At 60.2% G+C, this 16,920-nt stretch overlaps 1 protein-coding gene across 1 annotated transcript in view; it reads right to left on the bottom strand.

Annotated features, from left to right (window-relative positions):
- Positions 1-16,920, bottom strand: part of RBM33 (RNA binding motif protein 33) — a 62,214-nt gene that overhangs the window by 28,392 nt on the left and 16,902 nt on the right. The window contains exons 7-9 of the mRNA XM_090286924.1: positions 15,769-15,977; positions 14,913-15,189; positions 11,489-11,547 (exon numbers count right to left, since the gene is read on the bottom strand). Of these exons, the coding sequence (XP_090143050.1) occupies positions 11,489-11,547; positions 14,913-15,189; positions 15,769-15,977 (545 nt within the window). The remainder of the gene's footprint in view (positions 1-11,488; positions 11,548-14,912; positions 15,190-15,768; positions 15,978-16,920) is intronic.

Below are 16,920 nucleotides of genomic sequence, written 5' to 3'. Positions count from 1 at the left end.
ACATATGAACAGATTCCAAAGCATGTTTTAAAATCACCTTCAAAATTCTTTGACAATAATAAGTTAGCAATCAAGGTCCTGTTATCATTTCAACGTCCCGGCCATTCTTCTTGCAGTGGCAGGGAAGGTGAAGTTCAGAGCTGCCGGCCCTCTGGCTGCAGCAAGGTCGGAGCGGTCCCCCGGCCCCCAAACACACAGTGTGACCACCCACGAGCCACACTCCCCCTCGACAAAAACCCTCTTCCACGTCAGTAGCTGCGTCAAACGATCTCAAGGTAGACCTGACTGTCCCTCTTCTGGGGGCGGGGCACCAGGGAAGAGTTGCAAACGGGTCAGAGGGGACAGGATGGGTCACTGAAGCCACGCACCGTGAGAAGGGCAAGCCCACAGATCAGAAGCGGGCTCCGCGCGGGCAGCCTGCAGCCAGCTGACACAAAGGCTACGCCAGCCACTGAAACCTACATCTGTTGAAAATGAAGATTGGGTATTTTTCATGAGTTTCTAGCTTACAAATTAGTAAAACAGTAATACCTAACGGAAGAGAGACGACAAGACGCTTCCAGGCTTTAACGTGCAGTAACGGCAGCGCTGCCCACGGCCTTGACTGGGGCCATTTGTAAGCAGCCGGTGCTGACGTGCCCAGGAGAGGGGAGGGTTTGGCAGGGAGGTCTCAGCAAGGCCACGGCGCCCGCAAAACGCCCTTCTGTATGGAAGTGGCCCGTCAGCGGGGACGGCCCGAGGCAACTGGCCCAGAGAACCTCAGGGTCCAAGCCAGCACCTGGGAACTCCGGGTCTGTCTCTCCACGTTCTCAGAGCCACACGGCAAGATGGAAGACCACTCCGTTGTGACACCTTTCAGGGTTTTCCTTCAGAAGCGGGGGTGGCATGCTGAGCCACAGGCTGGAAGTGTCAGGCTCCCAGTCATCGCTGCAGCGACACTGGCCGCCCCTGTCCAACGAGCTGTGAGCTCCTCAAGTTGAAGGACACTGGCAAGAGACTCCCAACTCTGTCCTGACTCGCCGACACGGCCCTCTTCGGCATGGGAACACGCAGCCCCGCGGGCGTCCCCTGCGCGTGTGACCGCCCGGCCTCGCCCTGCTGTGCTGGCCTGGCCAGGCGGCTGCCACACCCGGGCTCCGCACGGCGCCCCCTCCGCCTCCCATCAGAGCTAATCCCCAGTCCTCCCACCCTAGGTTCCCTCACTACGGACAAGGCCAAATGGAGCCGCCAGAGCAGCCGCCTCCCCCGATGGAAGCAGAAGGGCTGCCCAGTTCCCAGCCTGACTCTGCCCCAGGCTGAGCGAGCCAAGTGCGGTCGCCCTCGTCTGGAGAAGGCGCCTGCTGGGTTGTGAGAACAAGCTCGGAGACCGGAGGGACTAGATTTCAGTAAGGCTCTCAAGCTGCCTGAGAACCAGGCACATTGCTCCTCGGGTCTCTAAGCACTTCCAGATTTCCTGGGAGGTCATTTTAAACACTCATAACTTCTGAGGGCATTCTGGGTATTAAACTGAAAGTACACTGGGATCACATATCTCGCCCCCTTGGACTTCAGAAAACGTGGTCCCCCGGGCGTCTTCTCCGTTACTATCCGTGCGCTGCCCAACCACACTCGCAAGCAGCAGCGCCTGCAGCACCTGGCGGACCCCCTCTCCAGCGCTCAGACCTGAACTAGGACTTCCCCCCGTTTCCAGGGGCCCACAGCCCCCACGGGGCTTGTTGCCTCCCACGACCCCAAAGGTGCTCCCAGGAGGCCCCCGTCTCTGGCCTCCCGCCCCCTAGGACGGCCTTGCGCCTCAGTTTCCCCACCTGTAGACACGGATGATGGAGCATCCCTCTCCTGGGAGAAGACAGAAGAGCACCCGGAGTACTTAGGACGGGCCCCGCCATAACGAGGCCCACATGCCTGGCTCTGCCACTTCCCACATTTCCCCAGACAGCGTTCCGCCCTGAGTGTGACACACAGCTCTGACAGTGACCTGTTGCCTTATGAGGTGAAAGACGCTTCAGCACAGGCCGCCGTCCTGCCTTCACACCAGGAAGCCTGCACAGATGAGGTGTCGCCCGTCCCGTCAGCACCTCCTAAAGCGCCCACTCCCGCATGCCCTCTGTGCCAGGCCCAGGGTACCCCGTGCTCAGCAAGAGCCAGGAGGCCTGTGCAGCAGCCGGCGGCCCCCAGAGCACAGGCAGCAGGAAGTGAAGGAGGGGAGCGCAAGCGAGGGGGCTGGGCGAGCAGATCCGGCCCACACACCAGGCACGAGGACCAGGCGGGGCCGACATGAGACATGACCCCGGCCGACCTCTCTGACTCTAGGACCAAAGGCACGTAACTGGCACTGTCATGACGTCACATGATTAGAGGAAAAGGGAGGGAACACGGGGTGTCGCCCTCACGGGGCAGCAAGTGCCCGCCTTTGCAAACAAGGCCCTGTGGAGAAGGACAGCCAGGAGGACCGCACGGGGCACAAGCAGAGCTGCCAGGAAGTCCCCTCCAGGCGCAGACCCCAACCGGGACTCAACACCTTCAAGCTGCAGGGCCGGGTCCAGCGAGAAACGCTCCACCGGCCTCAAGAGGCCGTGCCCCGGAGTAACCGTGCACCCACATGGCGGTGTCACTGACGGCCAGTCCCAACAGAAAACACGGACCAACACGAAGCCCCACGCGACACTGAGGCCGGCGGACGGCCAACCCACCCAGCACGACAGACACAGGCAGGAGCTACGAATAACATACAGAAAGCCGTTTACAAAACAGGAAAGTAAAACACGTTTTGTTTTAGACAAACACACGAACACAAAGCCATCATACACACAGACACTGACACCCAAAGGGGCCCACGTCCCAACGGGTGACTTCGTCTCTAAGGGTGCAGGGCCGCAGGGACAAGCAGGAGTGACCGCCCTGCTGACGCTGCAGGACCACGGGGGCTAACGGGACACACGCCTGTCCCCGTGGTGCCGCCTGGCTTTCCGGAGACCTTGCCCACTTTCCTCTGTGGGCAGGGCAGGCCCCGCTGCGGCTCCTGCGCCGCATCTGGGCTGCAGCCTCCCGCCCGCCCGGCCCTGTGAGGAGTGGGCCGCGTGGCCCAGAGCTGGCACATGGGGGTGATGGGAGCAAGCTGGGCCCGCTCCAGGCCTGCTCAGCTAAAATCGGCCTGCCTGACCGGTCCCTACTTCCCCCTCCTGCTGGAACGGCACGGCCTCCGAGGGCCAGAGGAAGGAGCCCCAGAAGTGAGGACGGAAGGAAACCACTTCCCAGAGCCAGGCCACCCAGGCCTGGGCCAGTCTGCTGGCGACTCCACTTGACTCCTGCGAGCTGGACGCCCTGGGGCTGCTCTCAAGGGCTGCTGACAAGGCCCCACCGGCCCTTCCCCGCAGGGCAGACAGCTCGGAAGCTGCAGCCCTTCCTGCCCCGCACCCCAGCACCCTTACCAACCCCGGGGCCCCCGAACCCCACCTGAGGCTCCGCCACCGCCCTCAGGCGGAGCCCACACTGCAGACACCACACCCCTCACCCTGCACGAGGTCAGGAAGTGGCCGGGCTAGGCTCGCCCCGGGCACCACCTCTTGAGCCCCTGCGCTCTCCCCTGCTTGTCACCAACAGCCAGGGGCAGAAACACATCCTCCAACCCCCGCCTGTGCCAACGTTCGTCCACGGGGGAGTCCCACGCTGGCCCGAGCGGGTCAGTGGAAGAGCCGTCCTTACCAGACCAGCCCGCCAGAGGCCGTCAGAGGCAGTGGGGACAGAGGCTCCCATGGGCCTGCAAAGGAGCAGCTGCTCCCGGGAGCAAGCAAGGGCACTTCCAGTTCTGGGCGCTGGTTCGGTGGAGTAAGAATGGAGCCCTGGCTGGGGCGGCTCAGTGGGCTGAGCGCCGGCCTTTAAACCAAAGGGTCGCCGGTTCGATTCCAAATCAGGGCACTTGCCTGGGTTGTGGGCCAGGTCCCAAGCTGGGGACTAATGAGAGTCAACCAATGTTTCTTTCTCTCTCTTTCTCCCTCCCTTCCCCTCTCTCTGAAAATAAATAAAATCTTTTTTTTTATTTTTAAAAGGAGTAAGAATGGAAAAAAGGGGTTCTGCAGGCCTGACAGTGAACCTGTGACACCGGCCAGGCAGGGGAGGGCAGCGGGACCAGGCGCGACTACGGCAGGCCCCACACTGGCCCGGAAAGGCTGACGCAGGGTGAGCTGTGCAGACGAGGGAGGCCCACCCCGTGAGACAGGCAGGTCTAGCGGCCTGCGCAGCCAGCCCACCTCCACACTGCCCACCACCACCGCAGGGCCAGGTGGGGGTGCGTGAGAGGCCAGGGCAGTCCTGGCCGGAGAGGGCGGCAGGCCCAGCGCAGCCCCGGCTGCGTCAGTGGGCAGCAGAGCCCGGGACGGAATGCTGAAGGGAACCAGCAAGTGTAAGCAAGCGTAGGCAGCCCTCAGTGCGGCCTTTCTAAAGCAGGAGAAACACTGAACAGGGTAGGTGGCCCTTCCCTCTGGGCGGTGTTTCGTTGTGAACACAGACATCCCTCCTTCTGCACAACTTACATCGGACCTCACGGAAAGGTCTGCCCCCTGCGCACCTGGCCACATTCTCCCGCTTCTGAGGCGACAGCGGCCACAGGTGCCCGGCTCTGCCAGCAGGACGGGCCGGCGCGTCGGACATGACGACGAGAGGCCGCCTCGCCCGCCTGCCGCCCCCGTCACCTGGAACTGGGTAGAAAAAGAGGGTCCCTGATGACGTCACAGCATGGCCACAGCAACCCGGCATTTCCCATTTTTATGTAAAATCTAAGAAGCCTGGTGTTCAAAGTCACTGTTACCTGAGCTCAGCCAGTAACAACAAACACAGGTGCACAAGTGACGTCCTCTAAAGGAGGACTCACCCCGGTTCAGACCGAGCCAGCGCCCCGCGGTCCAGGAGCCCCGCGGTCAGACTCAGGCTGGACCAGGCACCGCTCCTCTCGTGGCCCCGCTTCTGCTGGGACCAGCCTGCCTTCCCGTAACGCAGAGAAACCACGGCTCCCAAGTCGGAGCCCCTGGGCCTGAGGGGCCCCCTCGATGGGCCCCTCATGATGTCCCTCCCGCCCATCATCTCATGGGAACAGAGGACAATCAGTTACTGACTCCCTCTGTCAGATGCAGCCCTGTCCTCAGACTGCTGGTGCGTTGTGAACACCTCACGTAACGGAACTTTTAGTGCTAATGTAATTCTACCTTTTGTGAGAAATGTAATCCTGTCAAATAATTGCGGTTTTGCTTTTCTTCATATCCCCCTAAAAATCCAAGGTAAGAAATTATCGTCCTTCTTTCACGTAATTCTTACACAAATTGTACTTTCGCTTTTCCGCAGCCCTCGCTAATTACGCGATGTTATCTCCACTGATCCTATTCAGGAGGAAGTGATAGCTTCCCCCACACAAAAGGATGGGAACTTTGCATAAATTGCTTAGCACACAGTTAATCATATAATGCAGAGAATAAAGGGGCTCTAACAGCTATTGTAAGACTTACCGGCTTCCCTGGAAGGGTCAGTTGGCCTGTTTTAATAAGGCTAATTAAATACCTTAACAATATCATTGAAACTTCGTGAATCGTTCAATAAATTACAACCTTCCTCTACATGTTTTCATTTCTTAATCTCACTTAAAATGCAAAGAGCTACAAAAGAAGCCCCAGACACTCAGGAAGGCCGCTCAGATAATTCTGACTAAATGGGCTGAGCGACAAGAATAAAGACCACGGGTGACCCCGGTGATGAGAACTGCGCCCTCCACACACGCTAATCCGCTTACTGCCGCCCTGCCTGCAGCGTTCCTCTCCTTTTGGGGCGCAGCCGGCAGGCACCCACACACTCAGACGCACTGTGCCCACGGGGAAGACGCCTGCGCCGGCGCCAGGTGCCAGGTCACGCGGTGGGGGGAGCCCCACACGGCCTGCCGGCCTGCCCGCCTGCCCGGCGTGAAGACGGGGCTGCGCGTCCGGGCAACGCACAAGCGTGCACTGCGGGCAAGCGGAGGCAGCTTCCCTCGGTACAAAGCGCTGCTTCTGGCCGACGCGCTGGCCCTGCTAGTCCACATTACCTCCCAGAAGAAAGCCCCTTCTTCCTGCGCCTCACCCCCCGTTGCCCACAACAGCCGCCAGTGACAGGCCCCACAGCCAACGTCCCACCTTGGCACCTGGCTATGGTCACAGTCTGACCCCATGGTGATCGAACCCCAGGTCACTGAGCGAGGAAGGGGGGCTGCAGCCCGCCGGCCCCGCCGTCCTGGCTCCGGTCCCTCCCCCCGCACCTGCACGTAGGCCTCAGCAACTCCGTCCCTGAGACTTGGTCTCCCCATCTGCACGGGGGAGGAGAGGGCACCTGCCCGGCTGAGCACAGGCTGCAGCTCCCGACCTGCCACTGGCCTCCGGCTCCCACACTCTTGGAGACGGGACCCCTCACTCACTCGCGACTGCGGACGAGGTGGCGGCGCCGGCCCTGCCTGCTGTGAAGCCTCCTGGGGGTCACGATAGACAACCCACAGGCCCACGCGGAGCTGTCTGCACACACCCACGTTCACACAAACCGAGGCCAGCCTCTGCTGCAGCTCCGTTTGCAACAGCCTGAGACGGGGATAACCCGAAGGTCCAAATGGGGAACGGACACACAAACAGGGGGACCCCAGAGAGGAAACAATGCTCCTCAGTGAGAAAGGACACCCCGCTGACAGGTGCAGCCCAGCGCACTGCGCCGAGTGGAGAGCAGGCTGGCGGGGTGCGTGCCCCACGGTGCCACACGCACAACACCGCGCTGGGCCGGGGGCACAGGAGAGGCTGCGGGCCGGGGAGCGGGGCCGACAGCACAGGGAACGGCGTGGCCCCCGTCCTAGCTGTGCCGACGACACGCCTGCCACACTCGCTCAGACCCCCAGGACTGTATGTCAGGACTCCATTTTTTAAGTTAAAAAAGTCTCAGCTTTTGAAAGAAATGCTTTCAGGTACTTCATAACAGAATAGGGCCTCTTTCAAAGTTTGCCTTAAAAAGGTAGCTGAACAGAACTACGGGCCTTCCAAACCTCCGGGGAAAGCATGAGAAACGCAGCTGGTGTGCGTCACAGGACACAACACAGGCAGGTCACTTAATGACGTGCGACAGGCCCGCCACTCCCCTAGCAGCCGTCTGCCCTGCAGGCACCTAGATCTGGGCAGGCCGCTGGGAGGCCCTCCCCTCCCTGAGACGGCCGTACTCAGCCAAACATGGCACTAAGTACTTCACCGAGCACCTCACGACGCGACTGTTACCGCGGGACCCAATGGCTCAGTGACCGTAGGAGACCCACCCTCACGGCTCCCACGAGCACCTGCGACCTGAGTCACCTGCATGGCCCGGCCGCCTGCCTCCGCCGGCACACCACCTATGCTGACAGGACACAGGTCCCGGCGACAGGCACTGCGTTTTATACCCGGCGCGTCCCATCAGCGCTGCACAGCGCTTAGCTGCTCCTCTTATGCTGCAGATGGGGATGTGCTGACGTGATTGAATTTGATGTATGATAATATATGGTAATCACGATTAATCAGAAACCCACCAGCAAATAGGGGATGGCGGGTATTATGTCACCTGCATTTTAAACTGCGTCCGCTCCGCGCGAGCGTGACAGTGCCTGACAGCCGGAAGGATCTCGCCCAGCATTCCCTGCTACCACCCGAGACCTGACGAAACGCCCACGGGCCCTTCCCCACTGTAGGTGCTAATAACCACGAGGCACTGCAGGCGAGCGGGAACAACAGGACGGGTTCAAAGGAAAGGCTGCGTCCAAGAGGGAGCGGAGCCCGGCTCACGGCTGCACGGACCAGTCGGAAGGGACGGAACCAGAGGCAGCAGTCTCAGCCACCATGATCGGCACGAAACGCCGCCTCGACCACAGCCAGGAGCGGTCAGTCAGCACCACCTGGGCCCACGCAGCCCCCACGCAGCGCGCACGCACGCAGGGACACTGCGCAGCCAGTCTGAGCAGGGGGCACGGGGCCCCCACAGAAAGCGCCAGTGGAAACCTCACCTGCTCAGCAGTAAAATGCAAGGGCTCAGGAGACCGATTTAAACTGAAAAGTCTTCCTTAACATGATTTTTAGTTTTAATTTAAACAAAGATCACTAAGAAATTATTCAGCAGCCAAACGACTTAGTATTTACCTGGCCACCCTTGAAATACCAGCACCTTCGACCCACCAGAGGAAGACAACGACTGAATGGCATTAAAATACCTGGGTCAAGAGCCTTGTCAACAGCAGGGGCATGGGCAGGATCCCTGTCCTTAAAAGCAGCAGTTGTGCCACCCCTGAAACCAGCCAGGCGGGTGAAAGCTCAAAGCTACACTTCCCACGTTCCTCTGCAGATGGGTGAACTGTGAGAACGACACACTTCTCTCTGAGGACAAACACGCACCTGGAAAGCATGCACGGGAAAGGCTTTACGCTAAGGACGAAAGCCTCGGGAAGAGCCTCTGGGGAACGGGAAGCTGATCAGATGCGCGTGGAGAGCAGACGCCGCCGGGAACCGAGGAGGGAACGCAGACGGACTCAGAGGCCGTGCCTCGCGCTGGGCGGGCGAGCCTCTGAGGCTTGCAGGGTGAAAGTGGAGACGTTACGCTCAGCAGCACTTCCAGGCGTCCCAGTAATTTCTCAAGGTTTCATGAGGCTGTCAAACAAGACAGACTCCCAGGCCCGGCAAGCCCGCCGCCGTGGTGGAAACGAAGGCAGGCTGCGCCGCGCTGCCGGCTGCGCCCCCCGCCCGACAGTCATGGGGAGCCGGGCCTGTGCCCCCCGTCCGCCTCCTGCTCCTCAGTCCCTTGGCCAGGGCTGGATTCCTGCAGCGGTACGCGCGCCAGCTCGCCTCTGCGTCCTTGAAAACCACAAAGGGGACGCGAGGCAGACAGCCCCGCTCTACACTCACTTCGGGAGCTAACAGAGCATGACGACGCCCCGTGACGCCCCGTGACGCCCGGCGTGCACACACTCATTCAGCAACGGTCCACCTGCCGCCCCGTGCACGAGGCCCAGGTGCCTCCCGGGGCCCAGGGCGTCACGGGAGCTTCTCTACAGGCACGAACCAGGTGCTCACGCCACGCGCGAGCCTGTGAAGCTGCCCACAAGAGCCCTCGTCCGTCCCAGGAGCAGTGGGGGCTCCCTGCAGGGCTCAGGCTGGGACGACGGGGCCCAGGATCTCGCTCTGCCCACACCCCCCCGAGTCCGGGGCAGCTCAGACATGCCCAACAGTCGGGCTCCCTGACCTGAATGGTCTCTCAGTTCACGTGTGGGGGCAGTGTGCGCACTGTACAGAGCAAAACTCAGGCTGGCGAACATGGGCCACAGCCCCGTGAGAGCACCAGGACCGAGGCACAGGCCCTGCCTGCAGGGCCACCTCCAAGAGGCCCAGAAAGCCACAGCAGCCTGTCCCCATCCCAGGGGAAACGGCCCCACAGCATAGGGCCTGGCTCTGCGCAGAGCAGGCGGCACTAAGGGGCCACTCGCCAGGTGCTCGTGAAACACGCGACAGCAGGAGCGACGCATTCAGCCAGCAGTACGACGGGGCGGTGACGGTACTCAGAACGGTCTGGCACGAGTGAAACAGCAGGAGAAGGCCCAGAATTAACCTCCTGTCCCCGCCAAACGCTGACGGACAGCCTAAAAGCCAGCACTTCCGCTGTACGTTCTGCGTGTGGATTTCACACCCGATCCTTTCTCCTACGGGAGACTGATGACAGACGTAAACAGCACACTGAATTTTCAAAAACCCAGGTTCACTGTGACCAGCCTAAGATCTCGCACCTGGGGCTTAAAAACAGATGCACGTGAAGGAGCAGTAAACAGCTGAGCTGAAGAAAATACTTCTCAGGTTGTATCCCACGCGGGGAACGTCCAGTGCCACCGCTCCTGTCACCCATGCACACGCCCAGGCTCAGAAAAGGCTGCGCAGACACCACACAGGGCAGCGACCGCCGACAGCAGCTCCGAGCCCCGCGCGTGGAGCCAGTCCCGTCCCCGACAGCCCCCCACCACGCTCCTGTAATGCGGCCCGCCGCGGCCCCTCCCGGCCTCAGGTCAGCACCCCTCCCCGCTGGAAGACGCACGCAGATGGGAACTGCGGGTGACCATCCTCATTTCACATGAGGAAACGTGACTGCAAACCACGTCAATCACATACATCACTTTACGTTCTCCTTCAGCGGCCATCACTGGGTCACGGAGAACCTGATTCCTATAGCGCGCGTTTCCAAAGCCCACCAGTGACTCTGACTCAGGCGCTGACCGTCCTGAGGGAGAGCAGGCGGGTCCTGGAACGGCCCGCGCCTCACAGTAACCCGCAGGTGAACACCCTCCCCGCGGAGACGCGTGCCGCACGCCTACGCGCACACGAGCTTCTCCCGGGGCCACGCAGTGAATGAGCTCAGCCGGTCAGACAAGTGCTTGGAATGGAAAACTGTACTAAATAAATACCTCCTGGTTTTTAAAAAGTAAGTAGCTTTTAAAACTTAAAAGAATAATTTAAAGAAAAAATTAGCCAATGTAAGGGAGTGAAATCAGGAAGAATTGTTTTTAGAAATGATATTGTAGGTCATAACTAATTACTACAAATCAAGAAGTTTCTAAAAAACTCTGGCCCTTAAATCCAATACTGACTTTATTTGTGAATAAGCATCTGAGGCTATACATCTAGACTGATCATTACAACCTTCTGCTACACGCCAGACACACACGTCCTGAAGTGTCAAAGCCGGAGTCGAATAGCAGGTCATGCCAGGATTTCATGGAACTCAGGCTGGCTCGCCTGAGCAAGGGTACGTTTGTTTTACATACAAATCACATTAACATTTTATGGTCTGGTCCTTTTTTTCCAGCATTGCTGTTTTTAAAAAGAACATCCTCACTGATATAATAAAACCATGAACCAAATGTACATCGAACCCAAAACTCAAACAAACAAAATTTACTTAAACAGCTACAACTACATTATTAATGGACATTTTTCTTCCAGCTGAAACATGTTAGAAGAGTGAGTATTTATGGGAAGCACAGGAAAGCGTGTGTGGGGGGAGAATGTGTGCTTTCTTTTAATGACATTCTAAGGAGAAAACCTTCCTTTTAAGATATAAAACCAACCATCATTAAGATTTCTGAGGTTTTTATAAAAAAACAAGTGGAGACCTCATCACAATTCCCTAGAATATCACACACATACACACACACACAGCATAACAAAGCAAGGCCCCCTCACTTAATGCCAGGCAATAACGAAATTAAAATTCATCCTGTTTTAGATGAAGGGCACTTCACTGATGATCCTGATTCAACAATTTTGCAGTTAAAACTAATTCTGTTCTCAAAAACCCACTGACCTTAAGCTTTTAACAAACATTTCCCAGTGCAAAAATTACAGTCAATATTTACAAATCCTGAAGCTCTGCCTCAGTGGGACCCACCTGCATGCGCTCGCTGCCTGGGGGCAGGAGGGCGGCGGCTACTCACCGGGAATCTCTGGGGTCCCACCGCAGGTCTCGGCTGGCTCGGGACAGGCAGCAAGGGCACTGCGGAGAGAGACGCCTCCTTACAAACGGGCTGACTCACCCCAGACCAGCGGCGAAGGCGGGACAGCGCGCTCCATGCCCCGTGAAACACAGGTGTGGCCAGCACAGTGCAGAAGCCCCCCAGGGAGGGGAGCCGGCTTCTGTCCCCACACAGCAGCTCACGCACAAGCTGCCACTCCAACAGCGGGTTCCCACTCGAGGGAAAGCGTTTGTCAACAGAAGCACAACCCGCTTTGCTTTCCACGTCCTTGTCAGGCTACCCGGGTTGCCCAGCCCCAGCCCCGCCTCCCCGCTCCGAGCGGGACCCAGGCCCAGGGCGCTGTTCCCAGAACGGCCTCCTGTCCCGCTTCGTTGGGAAATAAGCAGGTCTCCCCTGGAGCTGCCAGAGGGCAGGAACCTCTCTCCCGAGGGTCGCACCAGGATGTCTACGCTGCAGAACCAGGGAGAGCTCCCAGCCCCGAGTGTGGCTGCTGGCAGGGGCAGCTGTACCCCTCACTACACTGTGCCGCCCAGGCATCCGGGAAGCTCGCAGGGGGTCAGGTGTGGTGGGCTGCCCTGTGCCCCCTCCACAATTCAACTGCGGAGTCCTGAACCCCGCAACACACAGCGGGCCTGGATCTGGAGAAGCCAAGGTCCTGGGCGGGGGGCGGCGGAGGGGGCTGACTGGTGTCCCTATGAGGAGGACACACACGCAGATGTGCGCAGAGGGGAGACCAGGGGCGGCGCAGCACGAAGAAGAACATAATTCGGACGTCAGAAGGAGGGTAATAAGTACATACTGCTTCAGAACAGCACAGTTTAAAGAAATGTCTGGTAAATGGGAACACAGAGACGATACAGTTTAAGTCCATCAACACCGCTTTAAAAACAGTGCTGAGATCAACTCTGTAACTTCCGTACTCAGATTGTTCAAGGCATTCCATGCAAGCCTTGTGACGAGTGCCACGTGGCCACAGGTCCAACTGACACTGACTGTGTCCCGAGCCTGTGAGACTACTTGACCGGAGTGTGACTCAAACAAACCTATTCTGATAAAAGGTAAAAGAGGCCGAAGTCCGTGCCTCTCTAGAGAGTCTAATCCAATGAGTCAGAATTTCAAAACAAGAGTCAACCTGCAAGACTTCCTAGGAGACAGTACCCAGCCTCCACGTCTCCACAGCTGGCTGAAAGGCCCTGGGCATGTCGATCATACCCCTGAATCAAAACGACAGATCATAAGGTGAAGACAGGAAGAAAGACGAGAGCATCTCTGACCTCAAAGGACTACCAGGAAAACGAGGGGAAAAAACCACACATTAAACAATACAGAGACAGCATTTTTAAAACTGCGTGCCGAACATGAAATTCCCAGGTCCTTCAGAACACATACCACTTATTCTTAAACTTGGGTTTAAACATCAATTCCTATCACACAATCCCAACATAATAAAAGGTAAAAATTTGAAGCCTCTTGAACGAGAGGAAATAACAGCCAGAAATCTAGGGGGACTCTCCTGGAAAAACTAGATTATAATCACGAGATTTCTTACACAGAAGCCGTGTGATTATCGGCCTTTTTAAAAATAAACGGTAAAAAACAACAAGAGAAAGAGAAGAAAAGCTGACGCGAGCCCCGGCGGGCAGGCACGAGCCCGCACGGCCCGAGTGCCAGGACGAGCCCCGCCGCCCGCGCAGGTGCAGCAGCTCTGCGGGCGGACGGCGCGTCCCCCGGCCAGAGGACCAGGCCCTGCACCGCTCACAGGCCACTGCAGCTGGACCGCGGACTCCGACTGCCGGGCGTCTGACAGTCCCACCTGCCGCCGCCCCACGTGTGCAGCGGGCTGGGGAGTTTCCCACCGCCCGCCGGCTCGAACAGTGAACATGGGAAGCGCACCTTACGCTCCCGTCCAAACTGGTGAGTTGTAACCAGAGGGAGCACCTGTCCTCGAAAGCACGCGGGCGCCACCAGGAAGGGGCGGGCCACGCCGCTGCCTCTAAACCGAGAGCCAGGGCACCCCCCGCCGCCCACTCCCAGCCCCGCTGGGCTCCAGTCTCCGCCAGCAGCACACGGCTGCCCGCACAGCCTGCGAGAAGGGCCGCCCTCGACCTCAGCCCCGTCGCACGCACGCCCTGCGCCAGCCACCTCAGGATCAAAGGCGCGTCCAGGGGAAGGAGCGTGTGGACCAAGTGCCGCTTCTGGGATGAAACCCCCAAGCTGGTTCTGTGTGCAGGACGGCCGTCGGAGGCTGACTGTCCTCGCGGCCGCGGACTCTCGGGGGACGCCCGCCCTTCGGGCCTGCAGGACACCCTGGGGCTTCCAGAGAGCATCCTGCTCCCCATGTCCCACCACCACTTACTGGTGTCAGGGAGGACTCTGGGCCCCTGACCCGCTGGCAGCTTTCCCTTCAAATGTACGAGGAGATGCAGTGACAGGCGCTGGCACCAGTAAAATCATTCCCACCAACTGGACTTGCTGCAGGTGGGGTGTGGGGCAGCCACCGTGGGAAGGGCGCCCGTCACGGGCCCGGCTCCCTCCGCGCAGTGGCCACTGCTCCCTGCCCCCCACAGGCTGTGCCACCACCTGCCCTGGGAACTCAGGGCCCAGAAGAGGGCGAGCTCATGGAGTGCCTCTAACACAGGGCAGATTCCAGCGAAGGGGACAGTCAGAGGGTCAGGGACCTGCAGCGCTGACCCCCGACCCTTCGGCGTGTCCCACAAGAGCAGTCTTCTGTAGCAACACAAGGATGCCAAGCCCGCCCCGCCATGGCACGGCCTCACGGGGCCTCCTGACCACTGGCCTCTGCACTGCACGCCCGGTGCTCGGCTTCTCCGCTTCCGAGGCTTCTCGGCCGCACCTCTGCAACCCCAGGTTCCCGGCCCCCGGGAGCCACGCCAGCCTCAGCCATCCCCATCTGGCTCTCAGGGAAACCCGGCTGTCCCGGGGCTGAGGCTGGGTCCCTCCTCAGCCCGCCCCCCAGCCCTGGGGTGGGGTGAGGTCCTTCTGGGCCCAGCGCCGTTCCGACCCCAGGCGTTCCACAAGATGCCTGTTCCCGCCGCCGCAGCCCCTGGCCCCCTTGGCCCCTGACCTCCGCAGTGAAGTGGAAGGCACCACTCAGAGCTCAGGAAAGAGAGGGGTCTGCGCCCTCCCAGCCCCAGCTAGCATGGGGGTTTGTGGGAAGCACCCGAGTGGGACCCCAGGGGACACACCCCACAGGGCGCTCCTGGACGCCCACCACCGACTCTGCACCACGTGCTGTCGCCCCCCGCCCCACCCGACACCCCGACAGGTGCTTCCCTGCAGACGCGCCAGCCCGGGAGCCGCAGGCGTCCCCGCAGACCTGCACGCGACCGGCCTTCGGCTTCACGGCAGCCAAGCGGACACGTACCTTGGACGGGCGTGACCACCGCCCCTTTGAAGTGGGGATTGATGTGGATGTTCTTGGGCTGCTGCGGGGTCACGGGCGGAGGGGACATCATCACCCGGGGGGCCTCCATCGGGGGCGGCGCGTGCACGCCCTGCGGCGGGGAGGGGTGGAGCGCGTGCTGCAGCGGCAGCAGGGGCTGCAGCGGCTGCTGCTGGAACAGGCTCCGGATGGGCTGCTGCTGGGGCGGCGGCGGCGGCGGCTGAGGCTGCGCCGGAGGGATCAGCCTGGGAGAGTGTGTCTAAAGCCACCGAGAGAGAGAGAGAGAGAGAGAGAGAGAGAAGCACAGGCGCCACCGTCAGAGAGTGAAGTCACGACCGCAGACACGTCGCACACGCACACTGACTGAATGGCAGGGGTTACGCGTCAGAAGTCACTTCACAGTGACGCGGCGTGCCAGACGCCTGGAGCGCCATCATCTCACCACGGGGTCAGTCCTGGGTCGAGAGGAGACGTGGCAGCCCCAAAAGACCTCATGTGGATTCCCCCCAAAAAAGATTCCATTCAACCCAGCAGAACTGCCCCCAGTGAGCCCAGCGCCACGCTGAGGACCTGACGCTGGCTGCTGGGGCCCTCGCGGCGAGGTTCCCCGGGACCGTGCCCCACGCCAGAAGGCCTCTGACTCCAGCTCCGCCCAAGCACTAACTAGTGTGCGTAGTGTGCGGGTGACGGGGGCGGGATGGACGGGACCACAGATGGAACTTCAGCCGCTACTCCTACAACTGAGCTTCACTTCCAGACACAAAACCCCACGCCCACAGAAGCCCAGCTCCGCCTGCCCGAGCTGGAGGCTGAGCGCCGAGGACCACGGGAACGTTACCGCCACTGGAGGCTGGGTGGGGAGCAGCGCCGGCCTGTGGTCCTTCATCCGGCCCCTGTCGCTGTTGTCTCTCCTCTGGTCCCCCACGCCGCGGCACAGGGAAGAGCCGCCTCTCCTGCCGCCCCGCCGCGCGCCGTAGCGGCCCTGCTTGTGCTGGCGCTCTCGTTCTTCAAACTCCAGCAGCGCGGCCTTGGCTTCTGCCGAGAGCTCTGCGTGGGAAGGTGCACGCGTGTCAGAGACGTCAGAGCGGGGGCGGGGCTCGCAGGGGGCAGGCCGGGAGGGACACGGGGCGGCGAGGCCCTGCACCACACTGCTGCGCCCCAGCCACGCGCAGGCCACCGGCAAGACCCGCTCCATGTGGGCCTGCTCTGCCCGCGGGCCACCGCGGCTCCAGGGCCGGTCACCGAAGGTGCCTTCTCTCGGGGCCACGGGCACTGGCGGCCCAGCTCCCCCTCCCGCCCCAGCACAGCTGTCCCGGTGACCCCAGCACACGCGCTGCTCACGCACGGGGGCACAGAAACTCGGAAAACGTATCCATCCAAACCGGTTCCTGACCCTTCTGTGTCTAAAACAAACCTAGTAATGAAATCACTCCGAGGTCAGATAAGTAAATTCATAAAGAATGGAAAACATTTACTATTATCACTCCAAGTGCTGGGTTTTGTGAAAAGGAAGGAGACACCTGCACCGCGGGAGGCGAGGCCTGCGCGCACGCCCTGACGAGGGGCCGCAGCAGAGGCGGCCTCGGCCCCGCCCATCAGCAGCGGGCACCGCAGCGCCTCACCCCTCCGGCCGCTTCAGGGACCCCACACACAGGGACCCTGTCCTTAGGAAGCTTCAGGTGGCACATTATTCTCCTGCCCTAGAAGAAAAAAGCTGACCGACTCAATATGGCTCCTGTTCTTTAGAATGTCCCCTCCGCGGTGACAGCGCCTCCCGCACTAACCAACGGCCCCGAGACACCGCCTCACGCCCTCCCCCCAGCGAAGGGGGCGTCGTAGATGTCACCGCGTGCCTCCTACCTGGGATTCCCCACTCACCTCCCAACTCCCCTGAAACCTCTAGTCCCCACTTCACTTCCTTGAAAGGGTTTCTATGGTAACCCCTCCCCTTCCAATGAATTGAGACCCCGTTTGAAGGGAAATTTAATCT

This window comes from Furipterus horrens, unplaced genomic scaffold, assembly GCF_987537825.1.
Source record: "Furipterus horrens unplaced genomic scaffold, mFurHor1.1.pri manual_scaffold_9, whole genome shotgun sequence".
Classification (NCBI taxonomy): Eukaryota; Metazoa; Chordata; class Mammalia; order Chiroptera; family Furipteridae; genus Furipterus; species Furipterus horrens.
This window is presented reverse-complemented; position numbering and strand designations above follow the sequence as displayed.